We start from the raw sequence: 26,284 nt of genomic DNA, 5'->3' as shown, positions 1-26,284 counted from the left end.
TTCTCCGGGAAGTCTTCCTGAGTTCCCTCAGGGCGAGTGCCTCTCCCTGCCCCTCCCCGGGGCTCTCTCAGCCCTTAGTTCTTATCTCTGCCCAGAGAGAGTCTTTATCTTCTGCTGCCCGCCTTCCCGTCTTCTTCCACCCGCCTCCTCAGTGCTCAGGCGGTGGGTGTCTGCCTATCCCAGGCCTGCTGCCCCCAGGGAGTTGGCAGCAGCCAGTGACTCTGGTAGGGGTCTGCTGTGACTGACCTGCTTTTGGGCTCAGGGTCTGGGCTGTGTGGTTGTGTCTCCTTTGCCTCCCTGGGCTTCTCTCTGGGACATCGCCCTGCACCTTCCCTCTCTGCGTGCTCACTGCTTACACTTCACTCTTTATCCTCTTGCTGGATTAAGTTTGGAGCTGAAATTTTGGAGGAAAAACACAGCCCCGACCAGTGAGCTTTTCCTTCCTTCCAGGGCTTGAGCAGATAGGGCTTCCACCTTGACGCCCAGTGCTGCCCACATCCTCCCTGTCCCCTCGGTGTCAGCTGTCCCTAATGTGCCCTGGGCTCCAGGTCTGTGCCCGGGTGCCCTGCCTGGCCCCTGTGCTGCCTCTCGGTGACCACATTCCTGCAACCCCGTGACCACAACAGGGGACATTACACATTCCTGGCCTGGCAGCCAATGGTGTAAAAAAGAACAGAATGTCCCAGGGTCCCGCCCAAGCTTGAGCTTCACCTGGGCCCCTCCCTGGCCTGGACAAGGTAGGGGGTGGTAGCAAGGAGTCAGGAGGGAAGAGGATGGACCAGGGGGGAAGGCAGTGGGGCCAGGATGTGTTCCCACTTTATGGAGGAAGGAGGAAACTTCAGATTACCCCTTCTTCTTCTGCAAGACCTGGGGGTGAGGCTGACACAGGGGTGCCTTTGGAAGGAGTCCCCAGGGAGGGAAACTAGCTCCTAGAAGCCCACTTGGGGCTTCTTCCCCTTGATCTCTCTGCCAGGGAGGGGAGAGTCCATTCAGGGCTGGCTCCCTCCCCATCACCCTCATCTCTTTGCCGCTCCTCCAACTCTGCCCTCCCTCCCGGGCCTCCATTCTGTCCTCCTCCATGGATCTCTCTTTTTCTGCCTTCTCTGTCCTCCTGGTCTCCCCGGCTTTAGTCCCCCTCATCCTGATTGGTTCTTTTTCCTTTGTTTTGCCCTCCTGGCTTGGTGTTCAGGATTTCTCTCCTAGTCCATGATCTCTGGCCCTCCCCTGTCCATCTGTTTCTGGTCTCTTTGTCTGTCAGCACCATTACTTTTCTGGGTGGGGGGCTCTTGCCTTCTCCAGTCCCGGGGAGTGCAGACTCCCCGGGCACCTGCACTCAGGAGCCTTCCGCCCTTTGGAGAACCCTTAGCTCAAACTCCTCCTTTGCCCCTCCCCCTGCCCTGCTCACCTTTAATTGAGATGCTAATGAGGCTTCTGTCGCTTCCATCCCAGCCTGGCGGGCGGGCTCCCTAGCCAGGCCGCTGCACCTGTCAGGTGAGGGGGAGGAGAGGCTCGCCTGCCAGATTCAACTGGAAAGGAACCAGTCCCAGTCCAGCCACAACCTGGGAGCTGGGAGCAGGAGGCAGTCCAGACGTCCTGGAGGCCTTTAGGCCGTGGGACAGAGGGAGTCAGGACACAGTCCAAGGCCAGGGCCAGAGACACTGGAGAGAGCCCACCCAGACTGAGAGGGGGCAAGGTGGGGAGGAAGAGGAAGAGGCAGGATCAGAGAGCCTGGCACACAGACAGGAGACCGGCAAGGAAGAAGAGAGCTGAGAAAGAGACCCAAAGAGAAGCAGAAAGGATAGAGAGAGGGGGAACACGAGTCAACGCTGGGACACAGAGGTCCTGCAGGAAGGAGACTAAAGACAGGGCAGACTGATCTCTGAGACAGAGAGGGAGGTGCTGGGACAGGACCCCAAAGGCATCTTCCCGAGGAAGCCCAGCTACAGCTCTCTGGCCTCGACTCCTGCAGGTCAGCCGGCTCCTGGGAAGGTGGAGGGAGTGAGGGAGGGGCGGAGAAGAGGGGGCTCCCAGCGGGGTGTGGGCCTGGCCAGGAGCACCGTCACTCTGGGTCAAGATGATGAGGGGGGAGGCACCAGGGCTCAGAACTTCAGCACTGACCGCTCCCCCATGACCCTCCAAGGCTCATGAAAGGAGAGCAGCGTGAGGAGCAGGGGCCGGGCCCCGAGCCCGCGGTCCCCCCGCAGCCCACAGAAGAGGAGGAGGCCCTGATCGAGTTCCACCGCTCCTACCGAGAGCTCTTCCAGTTCTTCTGCAACAACACCACCATCCACGGTGCCATCCGCCTGGTGTGCTCCCAACACAACCGCATGAAGACAGCCTTCTGGGCCGTGCTGTGGCTCTGCGCCTTCTGCATGATGTACTGGCAGTTCGGCCAGCTGTTCGGGGAGTACTTCAGCTACCCCGTCAGCCTCAACATCAACCTCAACTCCGACAAGCTCGTCTTCCCCGCCGTCACCATCTGCAACCTCAACCCCTACAGGTCAGTCCGCTGTTGGGGGGCAAGGTTGGGCCAGAGCGGGCAGGGGCGGACCACACATGTGGCAGGAGGAGGGGGTACTCCTGTCCCCAAGGAGATAGGGACTCCCTGACTTGATGGGCTGGGGGCACTGGCCAGCAGGGCCCTCGCACTGCCACACTGCTTATCCACAGTGTGGTTGTTGGAGCAACAGTGCCCTCCCCTTCTTGTCCCTTCTACCTCCCACGGGTGGGGGGGAGTGCTGATGGAGGGAGATGCGGCTACCCTGAAGGGCAGGGTAGAGATCATTCCTGGCCCTTCCCCAGATTCCCCAGAGTGAGAGGAGGGTGAAGAACAAGGCCTCCTCCACCTTGAGAGAAGAATGTGGTGGAGAGGGGAAGCTGCGGCACGAGCTGCGGGTCGTGGGTGGTGGGTAGGAGCTGGCAGGCCTGTCTCTTGGTGTTGGTATAGAAGGGGGAGTTTGTTTTGGAGAAAGTGACGTGGGGGTGGCAGCCAAGCAGTTCCAGAGCGCTGAAGCTGGGGTGGAGCCAGAGGAGAAGACCAGGACAGGATGGAACCCAGCCCCCTGGTCCTCTGTTCCCCCAAAGACCAGGTGACCACTGAGGTGCTTTCTAGCTCACCTACCCAGGTGCCTGACTTTTAAGTGCTGGGTGTGTCTTGCAGTTTTGGGTTTCATGGGTGTTCTTTGCCAGCTTATCTCCTGGAAGCTGGAGGGGATGGTGACCACAGAGAAGAAAGGAGGGCGGGGCTGGGTGTTTATATACACCTTTTATTTGTGTTCATTCACTGGGTCACCTTTGCTGGCACCTGGAACTTGCCCCCACACAATGTGAGGCCCCGGGCAGATGGGATCACTCATTCATCCAGTCTTCCCCAAAGGCAGGTAGGTTCAGGGGGCCAGAGGATAAAATAAGATGAAAGAGACAGGCGGCACAAATAACAGCAGGACGAAAAACAAAGGAACGAGCCAACCCCCAAAACCAAAAACACAAGGCCGAGTGAGTGATCAGTCCAATAAAGACTGTGAGAGTCATAGTCTCTGCCTTCAGGGAGTGTAAGATTTATGGGTGCCTGCGGGGTGACTGCACAGAGTGTGTGTGTGTGTGTGTGTGCCCCATTACGGATGATGGAGATCGGTCACATACTAAGGGTGGGGGCCCCCCCATGCATTCTGTTTGTGTCCTAAGGTGTGTCACGGACCAATAAGGGTTGGGACGTCCTGTGCCCCAGAGAAAACACTGCGGGCCATTCCAGGGATTGGCCTCCATATGCCCTCCTGGCGAAGGGCCCATTTCATGCACCAGCCGCTGCTAAGTACTCTGCAGTACCCCCAACTCCCCCACCAACCCCATGAGGCAGGGACTGTTATTATCCTTATTTTACATTGAAGGAAACCGAGGCAAAGACAGGAGAAGGCCACCGAGATAGTGACCTAGCTGTGACTCACCCTCTGGTCACAAACCCTTGCCTCTTCTTAATTCCCTAGGTGCAGGACATGGAATGGATGAAGTTTGTAGTCAGACATTTACATGTCATTTCCTGGCACTCCTTCCCCTCCCCCTGCCCGAGGTCAGCCTCACTTTTCCTCCTTAGTGCCCACGGGCTTTTGCTTCTCTTCTTCTTGACCCTCTGCTGCTTCCCTGCCCTGATCTTTCCCCCACTTATTCCCCTTCACCCCCTTGGGTCATGGTAGAACACTCCGAGCCAGCAGGGAGGGGAAGACGGGCAGGTGGGAGGGACCATAGGCTGGGTAGCAGGCTCGAGATAAACACTTGTGCTTAGAAGACACAGGTGCGAGACAGAGAGGGCCAGGCTCCATCTTTTGAGGCCTGTATATTACCTAAGGTTCTGCAGGGGCTGGGGTCATGGGTAGGGGTAATGGGCAGGCCACGAAGAAGCCCCAGGGATTGAGACCAGAGCAGCAGGCTGGGAGGCAGGTGTCCACAATAGAAAGAATCTCTCTGGCATGACTGACTGATGGCCTCAGGGCTTAGTGGAGAGAGTGCGCCCTGGGACAGGAGGGGAGTCTGGGAAGGCCCCCCAGCAGGGGGAACAATGTGGACCTCCTGACATGGGCTCACCCCTGTGCTGTGTGCTTTATTTATTTTTTTTTAAAGCTTCTTCTTTTTTTAAATTTGAGAGAGAGACAGAGATAGTGAGAGAGATATTGAAAAAAAGTGTGAGTGGGGAGGAGAGGGAGAAGCAGGCTCCCCACTGAGCAGGGAGCCCCATGGCTCCATCCAGGGCCCTGGGATCATGAGCTGCAGGCAGATGCTTAACCAGATGAGCCACCGGGGTGCCCCTGGGTGCCTCATAAAGGACTGTCTCATAGAAACTTGGCAAGTCTGGGTAAGACATTATTATTATTTCCCTTTGGGAATGGAGGTGATATGATTTGAGTTAGTAAACTGAGCACTTTGAACAAATAATAAAGAAATAACGACAACAATAGCTAATACACGAATTCTATAGTACTTAATGTGTGCCGGTACGTTTTATGTGAAATTATTTAATTCTCACAAAAGACTTCTGAAGTCGGTACTAGTATTAGGCCCACATTATATATGAGGAGCTGGAGGCCCAGAGAGGTTGAATAACCTGCTGGAGTCACACAGGCAAACAGTCACCCTGCCACACCCACCCACCGACCCACCCCACTGAGCAGCCAGTGCATCTCAGGTTACCGCTGAGTCACAAACCCAGTGTGTTTGATTTCAAAGCTCTTTCTCCCTCTGCACTTTAAGGAGGAGCCTGGTAAAGTGCCACAGGGTTGCAGGCTGCTGGTGGGGTCCTATGAGGAAGAGCAGGAACAAGATGAGGGGTACTTGGGGCCCCTGGAATGGTTCAGTTGGTTAGGCGTTAGGTGTCTGTCTTTGGCTTGGTCAGGATCCCAGGGTCCTGGGGTTCAGCCCCATATTGGACTCCCTGCTCACTGCAGAGCCTGCTTCTCCCTTTACCTTCCACCCCACCAGCTCATGCTGTCCCAAATAAATAAATAATTAAAAAAAAAAAAAAAAAAAGCTGTGGAGCGGCAGGTGCAGGGGACAGGCCAGATGCGTGATCCCTGAGGGAGGAGGTGGAGACCAGTGGACAGGACAGAAGAGCTGGGGAGAGAGCAGAGTCAGAGCAGGGGTGCCCATAGCCAGCAGCCGGATGTCCCTGGCCAGCAGAGACAGAGCGGTCCTAGGCTGCTAGGACATTTCCAGAAGAGGGGGCAAGGGGCTGAAGACCTTTCATACTAAGCAGGGAAGCGCTAAGAATCCGGTGTGAAGGGTCAGCCAGAGCAGTTCCTTTCTTTCTTGGAAACAAAGGGTTTTTCTCACCTGAGAGAGAGCCTGTCATATCCATATCGAGGGAAAACAGAGCCTGAGAACATATTTTTCATCTAGTCCCAGGAGGGACTGAGGCTGGACCTAAGGCAGAGCTTGAGATTCTCAGCAAAGGAGGTCATGGGATCCTTTCCCAAAGATGGTAAATCCCTTCCCAAGATTGTGCAGGGTTGGGATGAGGAGAGGGGTAGTTCCCCAAAGAGAGACGCTGTTGGTGGGGAGGGCTCTGAGCTGGGCCTTCTATATCTAACCCTGCAGGGTCTGGAAATCAGGCTTTGTGGGTCGCAGTCTGGGCAGGGACAAGAGCCCAGACTCTTAGGACTGCCCTCCTCGGCCCCCAGTGATGGGCTTCTTCTCGGGTCAGGACCCTACCCACCTCTGTAACAGCTGTCCTTTGAAAGTACTTCCTTAGGGGCACCTGGGTGGCTCAGTTGGTTGAGCATCTGCCTTCGGCTCCGGCCACGGTCTCTGGGTCCTGGGATCGAGCCCTGTGTCGGGCTCCATGATGAGCTTGGAGCCTGCTTAGGATTCTCTGTCTCCCTCTCTGCCACCCCTGCACCTGTGCACCCTCCCTCTAAAAACAAACCAAACCAAACCAAAACAAAAAACCAAAACTTTCTTCCTTAAATAGAGCTGCAGTTGACCTCGTTAAAACTTCTAGCCTCTGCTTCTGGTTCTGTCTCTTTGAAGCAACCCTAAAGATACCTTCTCCTTCACCCACTGACTAGGACAACAGCACTTGCCTGCAGCTTGCAAAGTCCACCAAAGTCCATCAGATTCGGATCCTCCTAACAAGCTCCTTAGATAAGGAAGGAGAGTCTTCTCTACCCCATGCCCCCCACCCTTGCCTCTGCAAGTCAGATGGGCAAACCGAGACTCTGAGAACCTACGGGCTTTGCAAAGGTCGCCCAGCTGTTAGGCAGAGGGGCCAGGATTGGAATCTGCTCTTAGGCTCTACCACAGAGTTCCGTGGTGGATAAGCAGCAGGCAGGGCCCCCGTGTCTCCGTGGCCTGCACTTCTCCACCAAGATGGGATGAAGGCCTAGGCAAATCCAAGGCTGCCCAGTGAGAAGGGCTCTCCCGTGAGAGCAGTGAGAATAAGACAACAGCAGGAGCTGCACAGTGCCTCCTTGGCCGGGTGTTTTTCTCAGGACTTTTCCTGTATTATTTACTCCCCATAATAACCTGATGCCGCAAGTACTATGAATAGTCCCATTTTACAGGTGGTGAAGCAGAGGCACAGAAGATAAGTAACTGCTCCAAGACAAACCATCTAAACTGTGGGCAGGGCTCAGACATCCATCTGCAGAACGAATAGAACTTAGTTTCTTAGTTTTGGGATGAAATGGTTTCTTGAGCTTTCAGTCCCTGGCCTTCCCTCCTCAGGACAAGCATTCGTTTGGGAACATGTATTGTTCTTAAAATGTTGCAGCCGGGACTGAGTTGAACATGCGGTCTGAGAGCTCAGAACTGATTCTAGAGGGGCTGACTCTGGCTTCACAGGGGCGGTGGTGGGGCTCACTGCTGAGGGGCTGCTCCAGGGCACCTGCCTGTGAACACAGTGTGGTGAAGGCTGAGTTCCCAGAGGTGGGGTGTGTGTGTGTGTGTGTCTTGAAGGGTTCTATCAGGGCTGTCTGTTCCCAGCCCGCTGGGAGGCAGGTTGGGGGTGCTGAGATTTGGAGGAGAATGGGGCTGAGGAAGGGGTCAAAGAAAGGGAAGTCAAGGAGTCTAGGTGGTCCCTGGAGGACAGAGGGAGGAGAGTAGGTCCCCAGATGCACACTGACTAGAGAGGAAGCTGGTGAGTTTCCAGGGCTCATCCTGCCTAGGGCCTCCGGAAGGCTGAGTGCAAAGGTTCTGCTAGGGTCCTCCTGGGGGTGGGATGAAGGCCTAGGCAAATCCAAGGCTGCCCAGTGGGAAGGGCTCTCCTGTGAGAGGAGGCCACCGAGGGGAAAGAGGGAGGGAGGAGCGGCACACAGGGAGGCAGCAGGGATCTCAGCCCCTAAGCCTCTCAGTCTCCCTGCTCCTGCTAGTCTATCCTGAGCAGGAGATGAGGGTATGGAGGGGAGATGGCCAGGTGCTGAGAAAGGAGATTTTGCTCCCCATTCTCAAGTGCTTCTGAGCCCAGAGGCAGAAGTAGTGGGAAAAGCAGGGACCATGAAGTCAGACAGGCCTGGGCTCAGATCTTGGCTCTGGGACTTCCTTGCTGAGTGGTGCTGGAGAAGCTGCCCGGGTGATGGATGGTCCTCAGTTTCTTCAGCTGTCAAATGGAGATAGTAGTGTCTGCCTGGCTGAAATGTGGGAGGGTGTGGGAGCTGGGTAGTGACCATGGCTGGGTAGGAGGTCAAGGTTTGAAGTCTGGACTGTTCTGCTGAAGCCCCCATGTTTGCATTCTTTATTCCCTCCTCTGCCCTGCTCTCTTTCCAGCGCCCTCCCGCTTGCAGGATAAGAACTGATGTCATTAGCGGGTTTTACTCCGCATCACTTCTCTTAGTTCTAGCTGTCAGCCGAAAGGGAGGGAGGGATTTATTTTCTGAAGGGGGAATTTGGGAATGCTTCTCCCTTCCTTAAACAACTCCCCATCAACCAAAAGGAGAGAGGCAGACCTTGGGGGAGGGAGTGTGTTTTCTGTGGAGCCTGGCCTCTTCTGGAGGTGGGGTTGGGGTCTCATCAGAGACCTCTCTGGAAGAGGCAGGAAGGAGCCAAATAGGAAGGGGGACTGTCAAGGGGGAAACTGGCATAGGGACAGCCTGGAGCTCTTTGGGGAGGAGCAGTGTGGCTGGAGAAGGTGCTAGAATTTCTGAGTCGAAGATGAGGGTGAGAGAGTGTACAAGGCAGAAGATGGACGCAGAGGAACTTGAGACAGCTTAAGGGGGTGTGGAAAAGGAATGCTCAGCCAGAGATGTGGTGGCATATGTGACAATAACTCCAGCCAAGGTGGCAGACCTCGATTCTTCCTATGTGAATGGGAGAGAGACGGTTGCGTTTCTCAGGCTTCGGACTCCTGTCCGTGTCTTCCAGATACTCAGTGTCCTGTTCATTTCGTGTCACTGAATATTTTTTTACTTAACCCCCTGAGACCTTCACGTGGTATGGAGATCTAGTGTTATGCCCCTTTTACAGGTGGGGAGACTGAGGCTGGATTCAGAAAGAGTGAGTTACTTACCAACATGACCCAGCTGGAAGTGTGTGTTGGGAACACCAGGACGTACATCTAGTTAATTCAGGGTTCAGTGCTCCTTCTGGGGCAGCTTGTCAACCTCCTAAAATAGCCAGCTCTGGCAGGGAAAGAGTGGAGGACAATAAGATGGCAGGGGTGCTTTCTGACCCGGTTCCTGGCTGGGTAGACTTGAACAAGGCACCTGCCTCAGGTTTTTCACCTGCGAAAAGGAATGACAATAGTATTAGCTGACAGTGGCCAGCAGTTTGCTGAATTATACTGAATATTACATTAAATTATGTCCTTTCTAATACCACAGCGCCTGGCTCAGAGTAAGTGCTCAATAAAGACTAGCTGGTTCTGCCATCCTTTGAATTACCCAGTCACAAGCAAGTCTCTGGGAATGTCAGACACACACCTCTGACCTGAGCTACATTTTCTGAAGAGATAAGGGGCAGCTGGGGCTGATGCCTGGGGCTCGGCCAGATAGACTTTATGAAGGAGGGAGAAACCGAGCCTAGTGGAGGAGACAGTGAGGGTATGGCCTAGAGACTGGTTAGGGCCCCAGGGGTTCTTATAAAACAACCTTGTTTGGGCCCCACCCTTTCCCACGAAACCCCAATCTCTGGCATTACTCCTGACACACACGTATTTGACCTCTTCTCTTCGCTTCTCTTCCCTTCCTCTCCTCTTCTCTCTCCTTCCTTCCTCTCTTCCTTCCTTCCTTTCTCTTATTTTTTTTTAGAGACAGAAAGAGAAAGGGTGAGTGAGGGGAGGGGCAGAGGAAGTGGGAGAGAGAGAATCTTAAGTAGGCTCCATGCCTAGCCTGGAGCCCAGTGTGGGGCTTGATCTCACCACCCTGAGATCATGACCCAAGCCAAAACCAAGAGTCAGATGCTCAACTGACTGAGCCACCCAGGTGCCTCTTGACTTTTTCTTTAATTGAAGTATAACTGGGCACCTGGGTGGCTCAGTCGGTTAAACATCAGCCTTGGGCTCCAGTCATGATCCCACAGTCCCGGGATGGAGTCCCATGTGGGGCTCCCTGCTCAGTGGGGAGTCTGATTCTCCCTCTCCCTCTGCCCCTGTTCCTGCTCCTTCTCTCTCTCAGATATACATAATTATATACATACATTATATACATATACATTTTATATACATATATACATACATGTGTATGTATGTATATATTATATATGTATATAATCGATATACATGTATATGTATATATGTATACATATACATATATAATTGTGTATATATATACATATATATAATTGATATACAGTAACATGCACAAATCTTAAGTTCTCAAGGAAGTTTGACTATCAAGATCCTGAACATTTCCATTATCTGGTGGCCCTTTGAAGTCCATTCCTCTCCCTTGCCTACTGTCATTCTCTTACTTCTGTCACCATCAGTTAGTTTGACCTATTCTCGGATTTTTTAAAGGAAATCACATTTTTTTTTTTTTTTGGCATGTGTCTGGCTCAACTTACTGATTACTGTATTTCTGAAATTCTCCCATGCTTTTTGCCTCCTTTTATTGCTGAGTAGTATTGATGGACACTTGGGTTGTTTTCAAGCTTTTTGCTCTTATGAATAAAGCTGCTATGAACATTCACGTACAAGTCTTTATGTTTTCATTGTGCTTGAATGAATAGCTATGAGTGGAATCGGGTAGAATATCCGGAAGTGAAATTGCTGGGTCATAAGGTAGATGGGTGTTTAACTTTGGTAGTCGAGGGCTACCAAGTGGCCCTCAACTGTGCCATTATAGACTCCCACCAGCTGCAACTCCAGCTGCTGTCCATTCCCACCAGCTGCAGCTCCAGCTGCTCTCCATTCTTACCGGCATTTGACATTGTCAATCTTTTAGGCTTAGCCTTTTTTTTTTAAAGTAGGTCCCATGCTGGGTGTGGAGCCCAAAGCATGGCTTGAACTCAGGACCTTGAGATCAAGACCTGAGCTGAAATTAAGAGTCAGATGCTTAACTGACTGAGCCACCCAGGTGTCCCTAGGTTTAGCTTTTCTAATGGATGTTAAATGGTGCCTCATTCTTGTTTGTTTGTTTGTTTTTTTTAGAAGTTTGCCTTTCTTAAAATTTATATTTTTGTTGAAGTGTAGTGAGGACTAATTATGTTGAGCACCTTTTCTTTCTTTCTTTCTTTTTTTTTTTAAGATTTTATTTATTTATTTGACAGAGATAGATCACAAGTAGACAGAGAGGCAGGCAGAGAAGAGAGAGGGAAGCAGGCTCCCTGCTGAGCAGAGAACCCAACACAGGACCCTGAGATCATGACCTGAGCCGAAAGGCTTAACCCACTGAGCCACCCAGGTGCCCCTGTTGAGCACCTTTTCATGTGTTTAGTGACTATTTGTGTATATCTTTTGGTGCATTTTTACTTTTACTGTCTTTTTCTGGATTTGTTTTTGGTTCATTTAAAAACAATTTGCCTTTTTATTGCTGATTTGTAAGAGACCTTTATATTGCAGGATAAGGCCTTCCTAAGGTGTTTTAAAATTTATTTTACTTAAATTCAATTAATTAACATATAGCATATTATTAGTTTCAGAAATGGAGCTTAATGATCCATCAGTTGCTTCCTTAGATATATATATGTGTGTATATATATAATATGTATAATACATATATGTATATATACACACACATATATATGTATATAATATATGTATATGTATTATGTACATATTTTTTTTAACCAAAAAACATAAACTTAAGGTCATGAAGGTGTATCTTCGATGTTTCCTTCTAGAATCTTTCTGCTTCTGAATTTTATGTTTGGGTCTATGATCCAACCTGATTTAATATTTGTGTATAAACTGAGGTAGAGGTTGAGTTTCCTTTTTTTTTTTTTTTAAATTTTTTGTTTTTCTTCTCAACATAGCATACATCTGTTTGAAAAAATTATTTTCATTAGGTTTTGTCAAAACTCAGTTGACTGTATATGTGTGAGTTTATTTCTGGACTTTATTCTGTTCCCTTAATCTATTGTCTATCCTTACATAAGCACTGCCCATTTTTGCTGACTGAGGCTTCACAGTGAGTTTGAAGTCAGATAGAGTTAAGGACTCCAGCTTTGCTCTTTTCCAAAATTGTTTTTGAGGGATGCCTGGCTGGCTCAGAAGAATATGGGACTCTTGATTTCAGGGTCTGAGTTTGAGCCCCACATGAGGTGTAGAGATTACTTAAAAATAAATAAATAAACTTAAAAACAGAATTGTTTTGACCACTGTACATTCTTTCCATTTCCACAAACACCTTAGAATCAGCCTGTCGATTTCTTCAGAATGTTTGCTGACCCATGAACTCATGTAACTCCCCATTCATTTTGGCCTTTGAGTTCTGTCAGCATGATTTTCAGGATAAAGCTCTTGCCTACCTTTCATTAAATTTATTCCTGGTATTTGATGTTGTTTATTTTATTTTATATGGTGTTGTTTTGTGATTTCATTTTTCCATCTTTTTGTTGCTATTATCTAGAAATACAGTGAATTTTTGTACATTGGTTTTGTATCCTACAACCTTGTTGAATTTATTAATGTGTGTTTTGTTTTGGTAGATTCTAGCCCTAAGGCACTGCTATTATGGACTTTCATGATGGAGAGGGTAATAGGGCCTGTACGGGAAGGAATGTGATGATTTACACTGGACAGTGTTTAACTTCTGGTGTTTGGGCCCCACCCATCACTCATTAAAACTGAGTCTTTGATGGGGAGGGGCCGTGTGTGCGACATCTGTAGTTTTAAAGTTCCTGGGGAAGTTTAGAAGTGCAGCTCAGCACCCCTAATTTAGCAGGTGCTAGGTGGCAGATGGGCCCAAAGGCCACTTCGGGGGGCCCGGGGGGCCCGCGGGGACCCGAGTGGGATGACCCGCACACCGCGGATCCCAGGGAGCGTGTGGGCGCAGGACGAGGCCACACCCTGTCCCTGCTTTGGAAAAGGGCAGAGGAGTTCCGGGCTCCCCTCTCCGCCAGGGCGAGTGGGAGGAGAGCGCCCCCCAGACAGGCGCCTCACGCCTCTCCCTTCTGATAAACAGGCCGTAATAACGCCGTCACCGCTGAGGCTCATAGTCGCCTTCACTGCCCCCGCGGAACACCTTGTCTACACCCCCACGTCCCCCGCCCTCCGAGAGAGCCCTGGGGCCACCAGAGCTATTCCCCGCAGGCTTCTCCTTGATGAACCGACCTCACCGGTTTCGGGCGAGGAAACTGGGGCCCTCAGGGGCCAGGGACTCGCGCGAGGCCGACCCCCCAGACCGACCCCCTTCCCATCACCCCTTCCAGGGACACGCAAATTAAAGGGGAGCTGGAGGAACTGGACCGCATCACCGAGCAGACGCTGTACGATCTGTACAAGTACAACTCTTCCAGCACCGTGGGGGCCCACCCCCGCGGTCGTCGCGGCCTCGGGGAGACTTGGCCGCACCCCCTACAGCGCCTCGCGGCCCCGGCCCCGCCCTCCCGGGCCCGCCAAGCCCGCAGCGCCAAATCCATTGTGCAGGACAACAACCCCCAAGTGGACAGGAAGGACTGGAAGATCGGCTTCCAGCTGGTAAGGCCCCGCCCCCTGAGCCCGGGAGGCCCCGCCCGCCGCCCCGCCCCGGCGCCCGGGCCCCGGGCCGCCGGGTTCCTCCTGAGCCCGGGACCCGCCTGCCTTTCCGGACCAGGCTTCAGTTGCCTAGCGACGGGAGGCGGGATCTTGTCGGCCAGCAAAATACTTTAATTAACTAACACCTTTCTGTGTGCGGGCTTGTCGGAGGGGGGGGGTCTCCTCGCCCCGGCCTCTGTGGGAGCGTTCCAGCGGCCGGAAGTCAGCTCTGTTGTGAAAAAAGCACCTTTCTGAATTGTCAGTCCCCGCCGGTGGGGCTCAGTTGGGACCCACTAGTAGGGAAGTGGGGCTCTGCCGGCCTAAGAGAGGAGGAGACAGGAGAAAGACTTAAAAAGATTGTTTTAATAAAAAGTAAAATGGACAATAAGCGGAAGTGGGGGAGTAACAGGAAAGAAGAGAGACCCTGTTTGGGGAGAGTGGACCATACAGCCAGGAGACCTGGGTTCTCGTCCTAGCTCAGTTACTAGGGCAAACCTCTTGATTCCTCCGTCTTGCCATCGGTAAAATGGGGAGACGAATGCTTGCTCCACCCTCTTGCAGAGGCTATAGAAATGACCCACAAGGTGTGTACAGCTCCCCTTCTCCTTGGCCAACCACTCCCTTAAGCCCCTGCTTTCCTGGTCCATTCTCCTCCGGGCTTCAGCTTCTGTCTGCCTTCTGTTCTAACCCCCTCCTGGCTCCCCACCCCATCTATTAGCGCTGGGGACCCCAGACCACTCCATGTTTGACCTCAGCCTGTCCTGCAGCCTGTCCCCTGCTGCCGGCCTTCTGACACTCTGTGGTCTCTGTGTCTAGTGCAACCAGAACAAATCGGACTGCTTTTACCAGACTTACTCGTCAGGGGTGGATGCAGTGAGGGAGTGGTACCGTTTCCACTACATCAACATTCTTGCGAGACTGCGAGACACTTCTCCTGCCCCGGGGGAGGACATGCTGGACAACTTCATCTTCGCCTGCCGCTTCAACCAGGCCTCCTGCAGTCAGGCGTGAGTCCCTCTGCCTGCCCTCCGTGCTCCCCACAGGGTCTCCTTCCCCGAGGCTCGAGGCTCGTGTGGGCGGCACCCGGGGAAATGCAGGGAAATGCTCACATGCAAAGAGGAGAGGAGGGGCATGCACCTATCTCGCTCAGGTCCAAACCTCTGTCCTGTGGATTATCCTGCAGGGGTTCTTGGTCTGAGTGAGGCAGCCTAGTAGGGATGCCCTGGAAAGGCTGGATGGGGTTGAGGTCTGGCTTTCAGACTCCCATGGCTGGAAGCTTGCATCTCCATTTTTCTAAGGCCTGTTTGTCACTAGCCCAAAACTCAGAAATGCCTGGGAGGTCATCTTCTCAGAGGAGGTGGACAGTAATGGTTTGGTGGAAATAGCATGGATTGAATCAGGGAGTGAGCCTGAGTCCCTGCTCTGGCTCTGTAACTTCCCAGCCAGGTGACTCAAGGTATTTGATATCGCTCTGCAGAGAGCGTTTCTTTGTTTATAAAATGGGGGAAAATGAGATCCGTTCAATGTTCATTCAGCAAATACTGTTTACTCTCTGGGCTGTGTGCCAGTCACTGTTCTAGGATACACCAAATAGGAAAATATATATAACTTTTGGCCTCTTGGCATTTCTATTCAAGCCATGAGGATGTTGATTATACCCATCTCCAAGTTCATGAGATAAGTGTGAGGGCATTTTATAAACTGCAAGGAGACTTGGGTCGCATCACCCTTGAACTCCAACAGATAGATGTGGCTTGCCCTAGGTTTCCAGGGCAACCCTAGCTAAGGATCCTTCCCACTCCCCTGCAGTGCCCGCCAGGCATTACCTGGGTCAGAACTCTAGTCATTATGTCCTCGCAAAGAGGTCGTGGCAGGTGGCAGCCTCTGGCCCCTCCTACCCCTGCCTGTGATTTATAGTGTATTCACAGAAATGTGCAAGCCTGGTCTAATTTTAGAACATTCTCCTCACCCCGAAAAGAAACCCTGCACCTACCAGCGGTCACTCCCCATTCCCTCCCCTCCTCCACGACCTTGGAAACCAGGAATCTACTTTCCATCTATATGTATTTCTTGTCGTGGGCATTTCGTATACATAAAATCATATTCTATGTGGCCTTTTGTCTCTGGCTTCTTTCACTCAGCATGATGTTTTTCAAGCCTGTCCATGTTGTAGCATGTATCAACACTTCATTCTTTTAAATTTTTTTTAAAAGATTTTATTTATTTGAAAGAGAGAGTGAGAGAACACAAGCAGGGGGAGCAGAGGGAGAGGGACAAGCAGAGGGAGAGGGAGAAGCAGGCTCCCCAATGAGCAGGGAGCCTAATGTGGGGCTTGATCCCAGGATCTTGGGATCACAATCTGAGCCGAAGGCAGACACCCAATGACTGAGCCACCCAGGTGCCCCTATTCTTTCTAATTTGAAATTTTATTTATTCTTTAAAATTTTTACTTATTTATTAGAGAGAGAGAGCGAGCATGAGTGGGGTTCTGGGGTGGCAGAGGGAGAGGCAGAAGCAGACTCCCTACTGATCAGGGAGCCTGGACCCTGAGATCATGACCTGAATTGAAGATAGATGGTAAACTGACTGAGCCACCCAGGGGCTCCCGCCCCCAACCTTTTTAAAAAAGATTTATTTATCTGTTGCGGGGAGGGGCAGAAGAAGAGGAAGAGAGAATCTTCAAGCAGACTCCCCACTGAGCATGGAGCCTGATGGAGGGCTCGATCCCACCACCCATGAGAGCATGACCTGAGCCAAGGTCAAGAGTTGGATGTTCAACTAACTGAGCCACCCAGGTGCCCCAGCAGTTTGTTCTCTTGTTGGCTGGGTAATACTCCATTGTATGGCTAGCCCGCATTTTATTTATCTGTTCCTCAGCTGATGGACATATGGATTGTTTCCGCTTCTTGACTATTACGAGTAACGTGGTTATGAACATTTCTGTACACTTTTTTGTAGGGATGAATCTTTTGATTTCTCCGAGGCATCCACCTGGGAGTGGAATTGCTGGGTCATAGGGTAATTCTGTATTTAACGTTTTGAGGAACTGGCAGACTGTTTTCCAAGTGGCCATCATCCCAGTTTCCATTTCCCCAGCAGTGTATGAGGGTTCTAAACCCTCCCCTTCCTTCATTTGCTACCATCTTTTTTTTTACTTTATAACCTTAATAGCAAACTTATATAGCTCTTCCTAAGTGCTAAGCCTCATTCAAAGGGTGATTTCATCCTTACCACACCCCTGTGAGGTAAGTACTGTTATCATCCCTGTTTTACTGAAGAGGAAACTGCAGTACAGAGAGATGAAGTAACTTGATGGGTCCCACGGCTCCTGCTTGTTCAAGCTGGGGTTCACATGTGTGTAGTTGAGTTCCGAAGTGCCCCGTGTGCTCTTAACTGCCCCGTTCTATTGCTTCTCATAGATTCCCCTATTGTGCTGGATGTATCTCTCTTTTTTTTTGCAAAGTGTGATTGAGATGTATGTGTAAGGGGTGGTGCCTCATTTCACCTTTTTTTCTTAAATATTTTATTTATTTGAGAGAGGAAGAGAGGGTGAGAGAGAGAGAGCATGGGGATGAAGGGATGAAGGGGCGAAGCAGGCTCCCCCCTCTCCCTGAGCAGAGAGCCCAACGCAGGTCTCGATCCAGGATCCTGGGATCAGGACCTGAGTCAAAGGCAAACACAGCTGACTGAGCCACCCAGGCGTCCCTCGCCTTTTATTTATTTGTTTTTTTAGTAAGCTCTATTTTAAGGTGCATCCTTGTTGTTCCATCTAATCTGTTGATTCCACCTGCCGCATAGAGCCCGTGGTGGGCATCCACAACGTCGTACCTGTCTGTCCCCTCTCTCCCCTGAGCAGGGCTCATAGGCCTTCCAGGACGGGCCTCTGTTCACTTCCGGAGCCTCTTCTTTCCCTCCATGAACCCAGCCTTTGCTCTGGAAATGCTGGCTTGCTAGAACATCCCAGAATGGGCACCCATCTTTCACATCTCTGGGCTTTTGTTCTTTAAGGCCAGGGGAATATTCCAGATCATCTAGTTCCAATCTCCTCCTTTGACAGACAAGAAAAATAAGCTTAGAGAAGATGACTTGCTCAAGGCCATCCCAGCAGAACCTGGCTCATTCCTGCCCTGGGTGCTGACCTTCTTCCTCTTACCTCTGTGCTCACTGCTGGTCTCACGGTCTCCTCCAACCCTGTTCGCTCCCAGTTCTCCACTTCATTTTTTGGCCCCTGTTTATTAACCATCTTCTCTATTGTCTGTATGCCAGGAACTGTGCAGTTAACCCAGAGATGATACAGAGATGAATGAGATGTGACCCCTGTCCTCAAGGAGATCACAGTCCAAATGGGGAACTAAGATACAGATACATGAGAAGCTAGGGACACTGCCAAAGTCTTCGTAATGCAGCACAGCGACACCAGAGAGGTCACAAGGCCAGTGAGGTCAGGTGGCCTGGGGGGAGGAGACTGGACTAGAAGGTAGAGGACCCGTTTTTGAGTCTCAAGTTTGTCATCATTGTTGGTGTGACCTTGGGCAGCTCCTTGACCTCTCTGTGCCCTGGCTTCCTCTTCTATGATGTGGGGATGATCCCTTCGATTGGTAAGAGTGGCTTAGGGAGCATGGATAAAGCTCCCAGGGTGTGCCAGCACATAGTAGGTGGTCAGGAAACCAAGGTCACCGAAAGTTCTCTCTCTGATCCCCTACACTTCCCTTTCTGATCCTACTTTCCCTCCTCCTGGATAGGAATTACTCTCACTTTCATCACCCGATGTATGGGAACTGCTACACTTTCAATGGCAAGAACAGCTCTAACCTCTGGATGTCTTCTATGCCTGGGATCAAAAATGGTAAGCCATTCCTCATTCCCGCCATCCCTGACCTCTGCCTCAGGGCTTCCTGCAGCCCTGCTCACCCACACTTACCCACCTGTGCTCATGTCCTAGAGATGCTGTGTACCTTTGGGCTCCCCTATAACATGCCTGTCTCTATCCTGGAGGAGTCTTCTCTGTTCTTTGTCCCCCTTGGCACCACTGGGTCCACTCCAGGTGTGCTAGGAATCCCCGTCCCAATTCTGCCTGCCCCACCCCTCCCCAGTCCAGTCCAGGGGTTGCCAAATCCCTATGTAGGTCTTCCTGACCCACAGGAAGGCCCTCCTCAGGAGCAGTAGAGACTAGGCAGGTGGGAGAGGGGGTTTCCATCCCCTAACACATCTCCAACTCCGCCCCAACTTTGCCCCCTCTGTACTCGCAGGTCTGTCCCTAACACTACGCACAGAGCAGAATGACTTCATCCCGCTGCTGTCCACAGTGACTGGGGCCAGGGTCATGGTCCACGGGCAGGATGAGCCTGCCTTCATGGATGACGGTGGCTTTAACTTGCGGCCTGGCGTGGAGACCTCCATCAGCATGAGGAAGGCAAGGGTGCTGCCGGGGAGGCATGCGAGGGGAGAGCCACAGGTCGGAGAGAGCAGGAGAATTGACTCAACAGCCTGAAATCCGTAGAGGGAGATCATGTGGGGTGGGTCTGGGGCTGGTGGAGGTCTTCAAGGAGCAGCGTCGGGGACAAGGGGCTGGAGAAGTAGGGAGCCAGTGTCCTTGAAAGTATCCCTGGGATAGTCGTTGGGGGCCCCTGGAGGTATGTTTGGAAATGGCCAGGCAGAGAGGAGGGGCTGGCTGGGTAGGAGATATAAACCCTCTGGGCTGAGGGAAGACAGACAATTCAGGAAGGGGCCTGGGCCACTGGCTCTAACTGAGAGCCTCTGACTTCTGACCTCTGACTTCACTGTGCATGCGGGTACGCAGGAAGCGCTGGACAGGCTTGGGGGCAACTATGGTGACTGTACCAAGAATGGCAGTGATGTCCCTGTGGAGAACCTTTATCTTTCCAAGTACACACAGCAGGTGAGACCAGCCTGTTTCTATGGCAACCATCTCCCAGTCCTGCCCTGTAGGTCAGTTGAAAGTTGGAGGGGTATATTTGTGTGTGTGTATGTGTGTGTGACAGGTGGAAAGAGGGGTTCCCTTCCCTGCTGTGTGGAGAGGGCAGGCCTGAACCCCCTTTCCCATCACCCTCCTCTCCTCCAGGTGTGCATCCGCTCCTGCTTCCAGGAGCACATGATCAAGCAGTGTGGCTGTGCCTACATCTTCTATCCACTGCCCAAGAATGCAGAGTTCTGTGACTACAGGAAGCACAATTCCTGGGGTGAGCCTGCAGGGAGCCCCAGTCTGACCCTGGGCCCCAGGACTTTCTTGGAGTGGGAGTGAGCGCTCCCCTCTGGGACCCTCTGGGATGCTAATTCTCTCTCTCCCCTGTGTTCCAGCCCTTAGACTCACCTCTCGGTTTCCTCTCACTCTCTCTCCTCTATCCCCATTCCTCCCTCTCAGCTTCCCTCTTTGCATTCTGGCTTCTGTTTGTTTATAGAGAATTGCCCCATTTAAAAATAACTAGCACCTGGCGCCTGGGTGGCTCAGTGGGTTAAGCCGCTGCCTTCGGCTCAGGTCATGATCTCAGGGTCCTGGGATCAAGTCCCGCATCGGGCTCTCTGCTTGGCAGGGAGCCTGCTTCCCTCTCTCTCTCTCTCTCTGCCTGCCTCTCCATCTACTTGTGATTTCTCTGTGTCAAATAAATAAATAAATAAATCTTTAAAAATAAATAAATAAATAAATAAAAATGACTTGCAGCATAACGAAGGAAAAGCACGTGAGGAAAGTCTTTCTGAGGTCCTGAGGTCCCAGTGCACACTTTGCCTATAGCTTCCCCACCTCACTTGGCAGGTGCTGGGCAAGGCACAAGACTGCTCACTGGGTGCTGGAGGAAAATACTAGAAGTTATATGGATCTCTCCATCTTCTGTTCTGTATATGTTTTATAATGTACCTAATGGATCAGTTCTCTAGTAGCAAGTATGGAATTTATGAATCAATACATAGAGAGTTACTTATTTAAGATTTTTTTAAAAAAGATTTATTCATTTATTTGGGAGAGAGAGAGAGAGAGAGCACGCCCGCACGTGCACATGGTAGGGGAGGGGGAGGTGCAGAAAGAGAGGGAGAGAGGAACCCAAGCAGACTCCTTGCTGAGTGCAGAGCCTGATGTGGGGCTTGATGTCCCAACTCTGAGATCACCACTTGAGTTGAAACCAGGTGCCCCAATTTAAGAATTTTTTTTTTACCTACAGGAGGGCACAATCAAAAAAGTTTGGAGAGCTCTGAAATCTCCAGGTTTAGGAGTAGACCAATCCCTGTTCCTTTCTGTAACTATAGTTGAGTCATGCTGCATGGAAGCTCTGTACTAAGAAGCTGAGAGAGAAAGAAAATCCCAAACAAGAAACTAGAAAGCAGAGGGTTGGCAGTCCTGGGGCACATGCTGTCACCTGGTTCCACTGACTGGTCCTCCTCCCCGGGCTCCCCTGGGCCCAGCTCTCCTCTCACTGGTGGCTGTGCTGGAGGAGGTGAGCCTCTGCACATGTGAGGGGACCCTGGAGGTTAGCGTCTGCCTCCTTTGGTTCTGTCCCTGTGGATCTTTCTGCCTCCTCCCTTCCCTGGGTGTGCTCCCCACAGGTCTCTCCCCCTGCCCTGTAGTTGGGAGTCCCCGCCTTCCTGTTCTCCTCTCTCCTACCCTAGGTCAGAGCACACCAGAGCTGGAGGGAAACTCAGGGTCCATCTGGCCTCACTGTCTCCTTTCTCAGATGAGCAAGCCAAGGCCCAGGGGGAATATGTGATGTGATGTCCCCGTCCCATGTGCAGAGTGGGGACTCCCTGCCCACTGCTCTTTGCTGCACTCAATGTTCTGAGTGGCTGTGAGTTTGAGGATCTGGGAGAGAAAAGTAACAGTGCTGATTGCTGAGAAGCCAGGAGGGTAGGGGAGAGGAATGGGGGAGTGGGGGGAAACATGATCTGCTGTTCCCTAAGGATCTGCTGTTCCCTAAGGATTCCCGACTTCCCAGAGGAAGTGGCCCAGCTGCCCCCCTGCTTTGCCTTTCCAGACCTACCCCCCCCACGCCCCCGTCCTGGCAGACCGGGATTTGGGTCAGAAATGGACGACTTCCAGAACGGGCAACTGAAAGTAGCAGGAATGACACAATAACCTTACTTAGAACTTGGTAAAGAGGGGAGAAGGGGGATCTGTAGAGTCATCTTCCCAACCTTTTTTAGGTAACAGCTTATTGAGATCATTTATCTCCCATTTAATTCACCCATTTGATTTTAGTATAGTTTTAGTTTTCAGTATACTCACAGAGCCATGCGGCAGCCAGAGTCAACTTGAGAACATTTCTATCACTCCCGAAGGAAACTCTTTTTTTTAAAGTTTTTTTTTTAAAGATTTTATTTATTTATTTGATAGACAGAGATCATAAGCAGGCAGAGAGATAGGCAGAGAGAGAGGAGGAAGCAGGCTGCCCACTGAGCAGAGAATCTGATATGGAGCTCCATCCTAGGACCCTAGGGTCATGACCTGAGCCGAAGGCAGAGGCTTTAACCCCCTGAGCCACCCAGGTGCCCCTAAAAGGTTTTATTTATTTGTTTGTCAGAGAAAGAGCACAAGCAGGGGGAGTGGCAGGCAGAGGGAGAAGCAGGCTCCCCGCTGAGCAGGGAGCCCGATGTGGGGCTCCATCCCAGGACCCTGGGATCATGACCTGAGCCTAAGGCAGATGCTTAATGGATTGAGCCACCTAGGTGTCCCCCCAAAGAAACTTTTTACCCATTATCACTCTGAGCTCCCCATGTCCCGCACCCACAGCCCCCTGTCCCAGCCCAGGAACCACTAATCCACTTTCTGTCTCTACAGATTTGCCCATTCTGGACATTTCATGGGACCGGAATCCTATACTGTGTAGTCCTTTGTGACTGCTTCCAGTATTTATTTATTTATTAAAAGATTTTATTTATTTATTTGACAGACAGAGCTCACAAGTAGGCAGAGAGGCGGGGGGTGGGGGACAGGCCCCATGCTGAGCAGAGAGCCTGATGTGGGGCTTGATCCCAGGACTCTGAGATCATGACCTGAGCCCAAGGCAAAGGCTTAACCCACTGAGCCACCCAGGTGCCCCCGCTTCCTGTATTTAGCATATGATTTTCCAGGGCCGTCCACGTGGTGGGATCTAGGGGTACTGGGTTCCTTCTCAGGGCTGAAGAATAGTCTATGGTACAGCTTTGTCTCGTGTGTTTACCCGTTCATCAGTTGACAGACACTTGGCTTGTTTCTATGTCCTGTTTCTGTTTCGTGTGTGAACATGTGTTTCAGTTCTCTTGGGCATATACCTAGAAGTGGCGTTTCTGGGTCATATCGTAACTCCATGTTTGACATTTTGAGGAACTGCCAGACTCTTTTCCAGAGTGGCTGCACCATTTCACGTTCCCAGCGGTGAAGAAGGACATTTCTAGCTTCTTCACATCCTCCCAGACACTTACTTATTTCTTTCTTTTTTTTTTTTTTTTTTTAAAGATTATTTATTTATTTATTTGACAGAGAGAAATCACAAGTAGGCAGAGAGGCAGGCAGAGAGAGGAGAGGAGGAAGCAGGCTCCCTGCTGAGCAGAGAGCCCGATGTGGGACTCGATCCCAGGACCCTGAGATCATGACCTGAGCCGAAGGCAGCGGCTTAACCCACTGAGCCACCCAGGTGCCCCCTTACTTATTTATTTCTTTAATGGCCATCCTGGTGGGTGTGAAGTGGCATCTCACTGTGGTTTAATCACGTGCTTCTTACACAGTTGTTCCCAGTTTTCTTTTTGACTTTAAGATTTTTGTCCATATCCTAGTCATCTTTACATGGATGTGTCCTGGGTTGTATTTGGGTTTGGGTTTTTCTTTTTTTTTTTTTGGATTTAAAAAAAAAAAAAAAATTTCCTGACTTAGCTTAATTTCTTTTTTTTTTTTTTTAAGATTTTATTTTTTATTTGACAGACAGAGATCACAGGTAAGCAGAGAGGCAGGCAGAGAGAGAGGAGGAAGCAGGCTCCCTGCTGAGCAGAGAGCCCGATGTGGGGCTTGATTCCAGGACCCTGGGATCATGACCTGAACCGAAGGCAGAGGTTTTAACCCTCAGAGCCACCCAGGCGCCCCTTTAGCTTTATTTCTTAAACAGTTTTTGGTGCCTCCACTTGGGTGGCATTGCTATAATGCAACTTGGGATGTGGGTACCCACATATCTTGGGAGACCACTTGGATCTGGGGTGAAGAAGGTGGAGGTGCCCCAGGAAAATGGGCACATCTCTGCACCCACAGGTTACTGTTACTATAAGCTCCAGGATGCCTTTTCCTCGGACCGCCTGGGCTGTTTCACCAAGTGCCGGAAGCCATGCAGGTGAGTGTCTCCTTCCCCTGGGGCACGGGTTGGGCAGCTGGCCACTTGGCTGGGGAGAGTACAGGGTACTTGGCTAAGCCTTTGAGTGGGGGACCCTCACCACAAGCACTGAGCTCCTTTCTCCATCTCCAGTGTGACCGGCTACCAGCTATCTGCTGGTTATTCACGATGGCCCTCAGTGACATCTCAGGTAAAGTGGGGAAAAGGGGATGTGTGTGTGTGTGTGTGTGTGTGTGTGTAAAACTGTGGTCTTCTCTGGGTATGTATATAGATGTGTTTGATGCCACACCATACTCTGTAAGCCTGAAGAATATGGGATGACCCCATTGACACCCCCATTCTTTTCCAGGACTGGGTCTTCCGGATGCTATCCCAACAGAACAATTATACTATTAACAACAAAAGGTCAGTCCTGCCCTGATCTGGCTGGGGAAAGGAGTCCGTGGGAGGAAAAATGAGTCTAGGAAGAGGATGTGATCAGGGGAGGGTGTTTATGAGGGTCTGAGAAGTTAATCCATTGCCATTTCTTCTACCCTCTCCTCGACTCCAAAGAAATGGCGTCGCCAAACTCAACATCTTCTTCAAGGAGCTGAAATACAAAACCAACTCCGAGTCTCCCTCTGTCACGGTATGTCCTTACTGAGTCTGTGATTCTCTTGGAGGTCTTAGTGGGTGGCTGTGAGGGAAAACAAGGGGGTGCCTCTGGGGGGCCACAGGGGTCTAGGCTTTGAAGGTAGGGGAAAAGGAAAGGAGAGGGGACAAGGATGAAGGTTGAGAAGGTTGGAAGAAGGGGAACTTGGACAGAAGAAGTCTCTGGGTACGGCGACAGGGAAGGGTGTGCCAGATGGGTATGACTTGGACAGAAGGGGTCCAGGGAACCACCAAGAGGCTGAAAGGGGTGGGTGTGGGCCTCGTGGAAGGAGGGATGGGGCTCTTCTTCCATTCTTCCACCTTGGCCCTCGTGGTCAGTGTGCCCTTTTCCCTTACAGATGGTCACCCTCCTGTCCAACCTGGGCAGCCAGTGGAGCCTGTGGTTCGGCTCCTCAGTGCTGTCTGTGGTGGAGATGGCTGAGCTCGTCTTTGACCTCCTGGTCATTACAGTCCTCATGCTACTCCGGAGGCTCCGAAGCCGCTACTGGTCTCCAGGCCGAGGGGGCAGGGGCGCCCAGGAGGTGGCCTCCACTCCAGCCTCCTCCGTCCCCTCCCATTTCTGCCCCCACGCCACATCCCCCTCCTCATCCCCACCAGGCCCTGCGACTTTCCCAGCCTTGACAGCCCCTCCCCCTGCCTATGCCTCCCTGGACCCCTGCCCATCTCCATCCAGCTTGGTGAGGACCAGCGCCTCGGCCTGTACTCTGGGAGAGCCCTGAGAGGGAAGGAGAGTGTCCCCCTCCACCCAAGGCAGGCGCTTCCCCTGGTGGGAGGGGGAAAGCTTGGCAGGATGAGAGAAAGTTTGGGGACTTCCTCTCAGAGCTGCCCAACTGCCTTTGGTGTGGGGGAGGGAAGCAGAATGGGAAAGGGGCTACAGAAATGGCCAAGGAACCTGCCCGGAATGGCCCTGTCTCCTGCCCTGTACCCTCTGGTCCTGTCTTGAGAAGACGCTGATTTCCCTTCTCAAGTGCAAACAAGTCTGCCTTTCCCTTGGATCAGCCAGGCCAAACTTGGAGCTTCAACAAGAAACCTTCCCTGGAAACCGCTGGCGACCGGAAACAAAACACAAGCAAGAGAACACAAAGGCATGCACATTTCCTACCCAGCCCCAGACCTGGCCTCGCTGCTTTCCAGTAGACACATTAGCACCTCTTCTTGAACTTGAGTGGGGAACACCACCCAAAAGCCCCCTTTGTTAGTTCTTGGGCAATTCCCCTTCCCAGGGCAGGGACTGGAGCAGACCAGTGTAGGAAAGGCTTGGCCATTCTTAGGTGGCCCCAGGACTCTTCCAGTCTCATCTGCCCTACGTCCCCACGGAGCCATATCCCAGTGCCTCTGCGTCCTTTATACCTCTACATATTTGCTCCAGTTCTCTGCTCAGCCTGGAAGCTTTCCTCACCATCTGGAGAATTCCTACGCATCCCTTAGAACCCTACTCTGACACCACTACTTCTGCAAAGACTGCGGTTCCTTCTTGTCTTCCCCAGAGTTGATCACTTCCCTCTCCCCTGGACTCCCGTAGCACAGCATAACATCTGTTTTAGAGCTGATGTTGCCTGATGTTTAGAGCTGATGATGTATGCTTTCTTGTTCCTTTGTGCCTGCCTCCCCAACTAGACTGTGGAGCTCCTTGGGGTCGGGGACGGGGTCTTGTTCATTTACGTATCCTCAGGGTCTAGCCCGGTGTCCAGCTTAGAGCAAGTAGGCAGGCGCTCAATAAATATTTGCTGCATAA

General features: G+C 51.6%; 1 protein-coding gene across 3 annotated transcripts; it reads left to right on the top strand.

The window, feature by feature from the left end:
• The first annotated feature begins 731 nt into the window (after positions 1-731).
• SCNN1A (sodium channel epithelial 1 subunit alpha) lies at positions 732-26,284 on the top strand. Of its 3 annotated transcripts, none has more exons than XM_059184584.1 (13): positions 732-873; positions 2,141-2,500; positions 13,291-13,558; positions 14,411-14,601; positions 18,337-18,440; positions 18,844-19,007; positions 19,395-19,493; positions 19,677-19,794; positions 23,820-23,898; positions 24,031-24,088; positions 24,248-24,303; positions 24,451-24,526; positions 24,888-26,284. In XM_059184584.1, exons 2-13 carry the CDS (start codon positions 2,145-2,147, stop codon positions 25,266-25,268), a joined length of 1,950 nt encoding a protein of 649 aa, XP_059040567.1. In that variant the 5' UTR covers positions 732-873; positions 2,141-2,144; the 3' UTR covers positions 25,269-26,284. The 3 variants fall into 3 exon arrangements, with proteins under 3 accessions (XP_059040567.1, XP_059040568.1, XP_059040566.1); XM_059184585.1 differs by lacking the exon at positions 732-873 and adding an exon at positions 880-1,491; XM_059184583.1 differs by lacking the exon at positions 732-873 and adding an exon at positions 1,498-1,969.

Source organism: Mustela lutreola, chromosome 8 (genome assembly GCF_030435805.1).
Source record: "Mustela lutreola isolate mMusLut2 chromosome 8, mMusLut2.pri, whole genome shotgun sequence".
Taxonomy (NCBI): domain Eukaryota; kingdom Metazoa; phylum Chordata; class Mammalia; order Carnivora; family Mustelidae; genus Mustela; species Mustela lutreola.
This window is presented reverse-complemented; position numbering and strand designations above follow the sequence as displayed.

Coding starts and splice junctions, on each gene's coding strand:
- SCNN1A (XM_059184584.1), top strand. CDS start 2,145: ATGAAAGGAGAGCAGCGTGAGGAGCAGGGGCCGGGCCCCGAGCCCGCG. Junction 18,441..18,843: donor TATGCCTGGGATCAAAAATG/GTAAGCCATTCC, acceptor CTGTACTCGCAG/GTCTGTCCCTAACACTACGC. Junction 19,494..19,676: donor TTTCCAAGTACACACAGCAG/GTGAGACCAGCC, acceptor CCTCTCCTCCAG/GTGTGCATCCGCTCCTGCTT.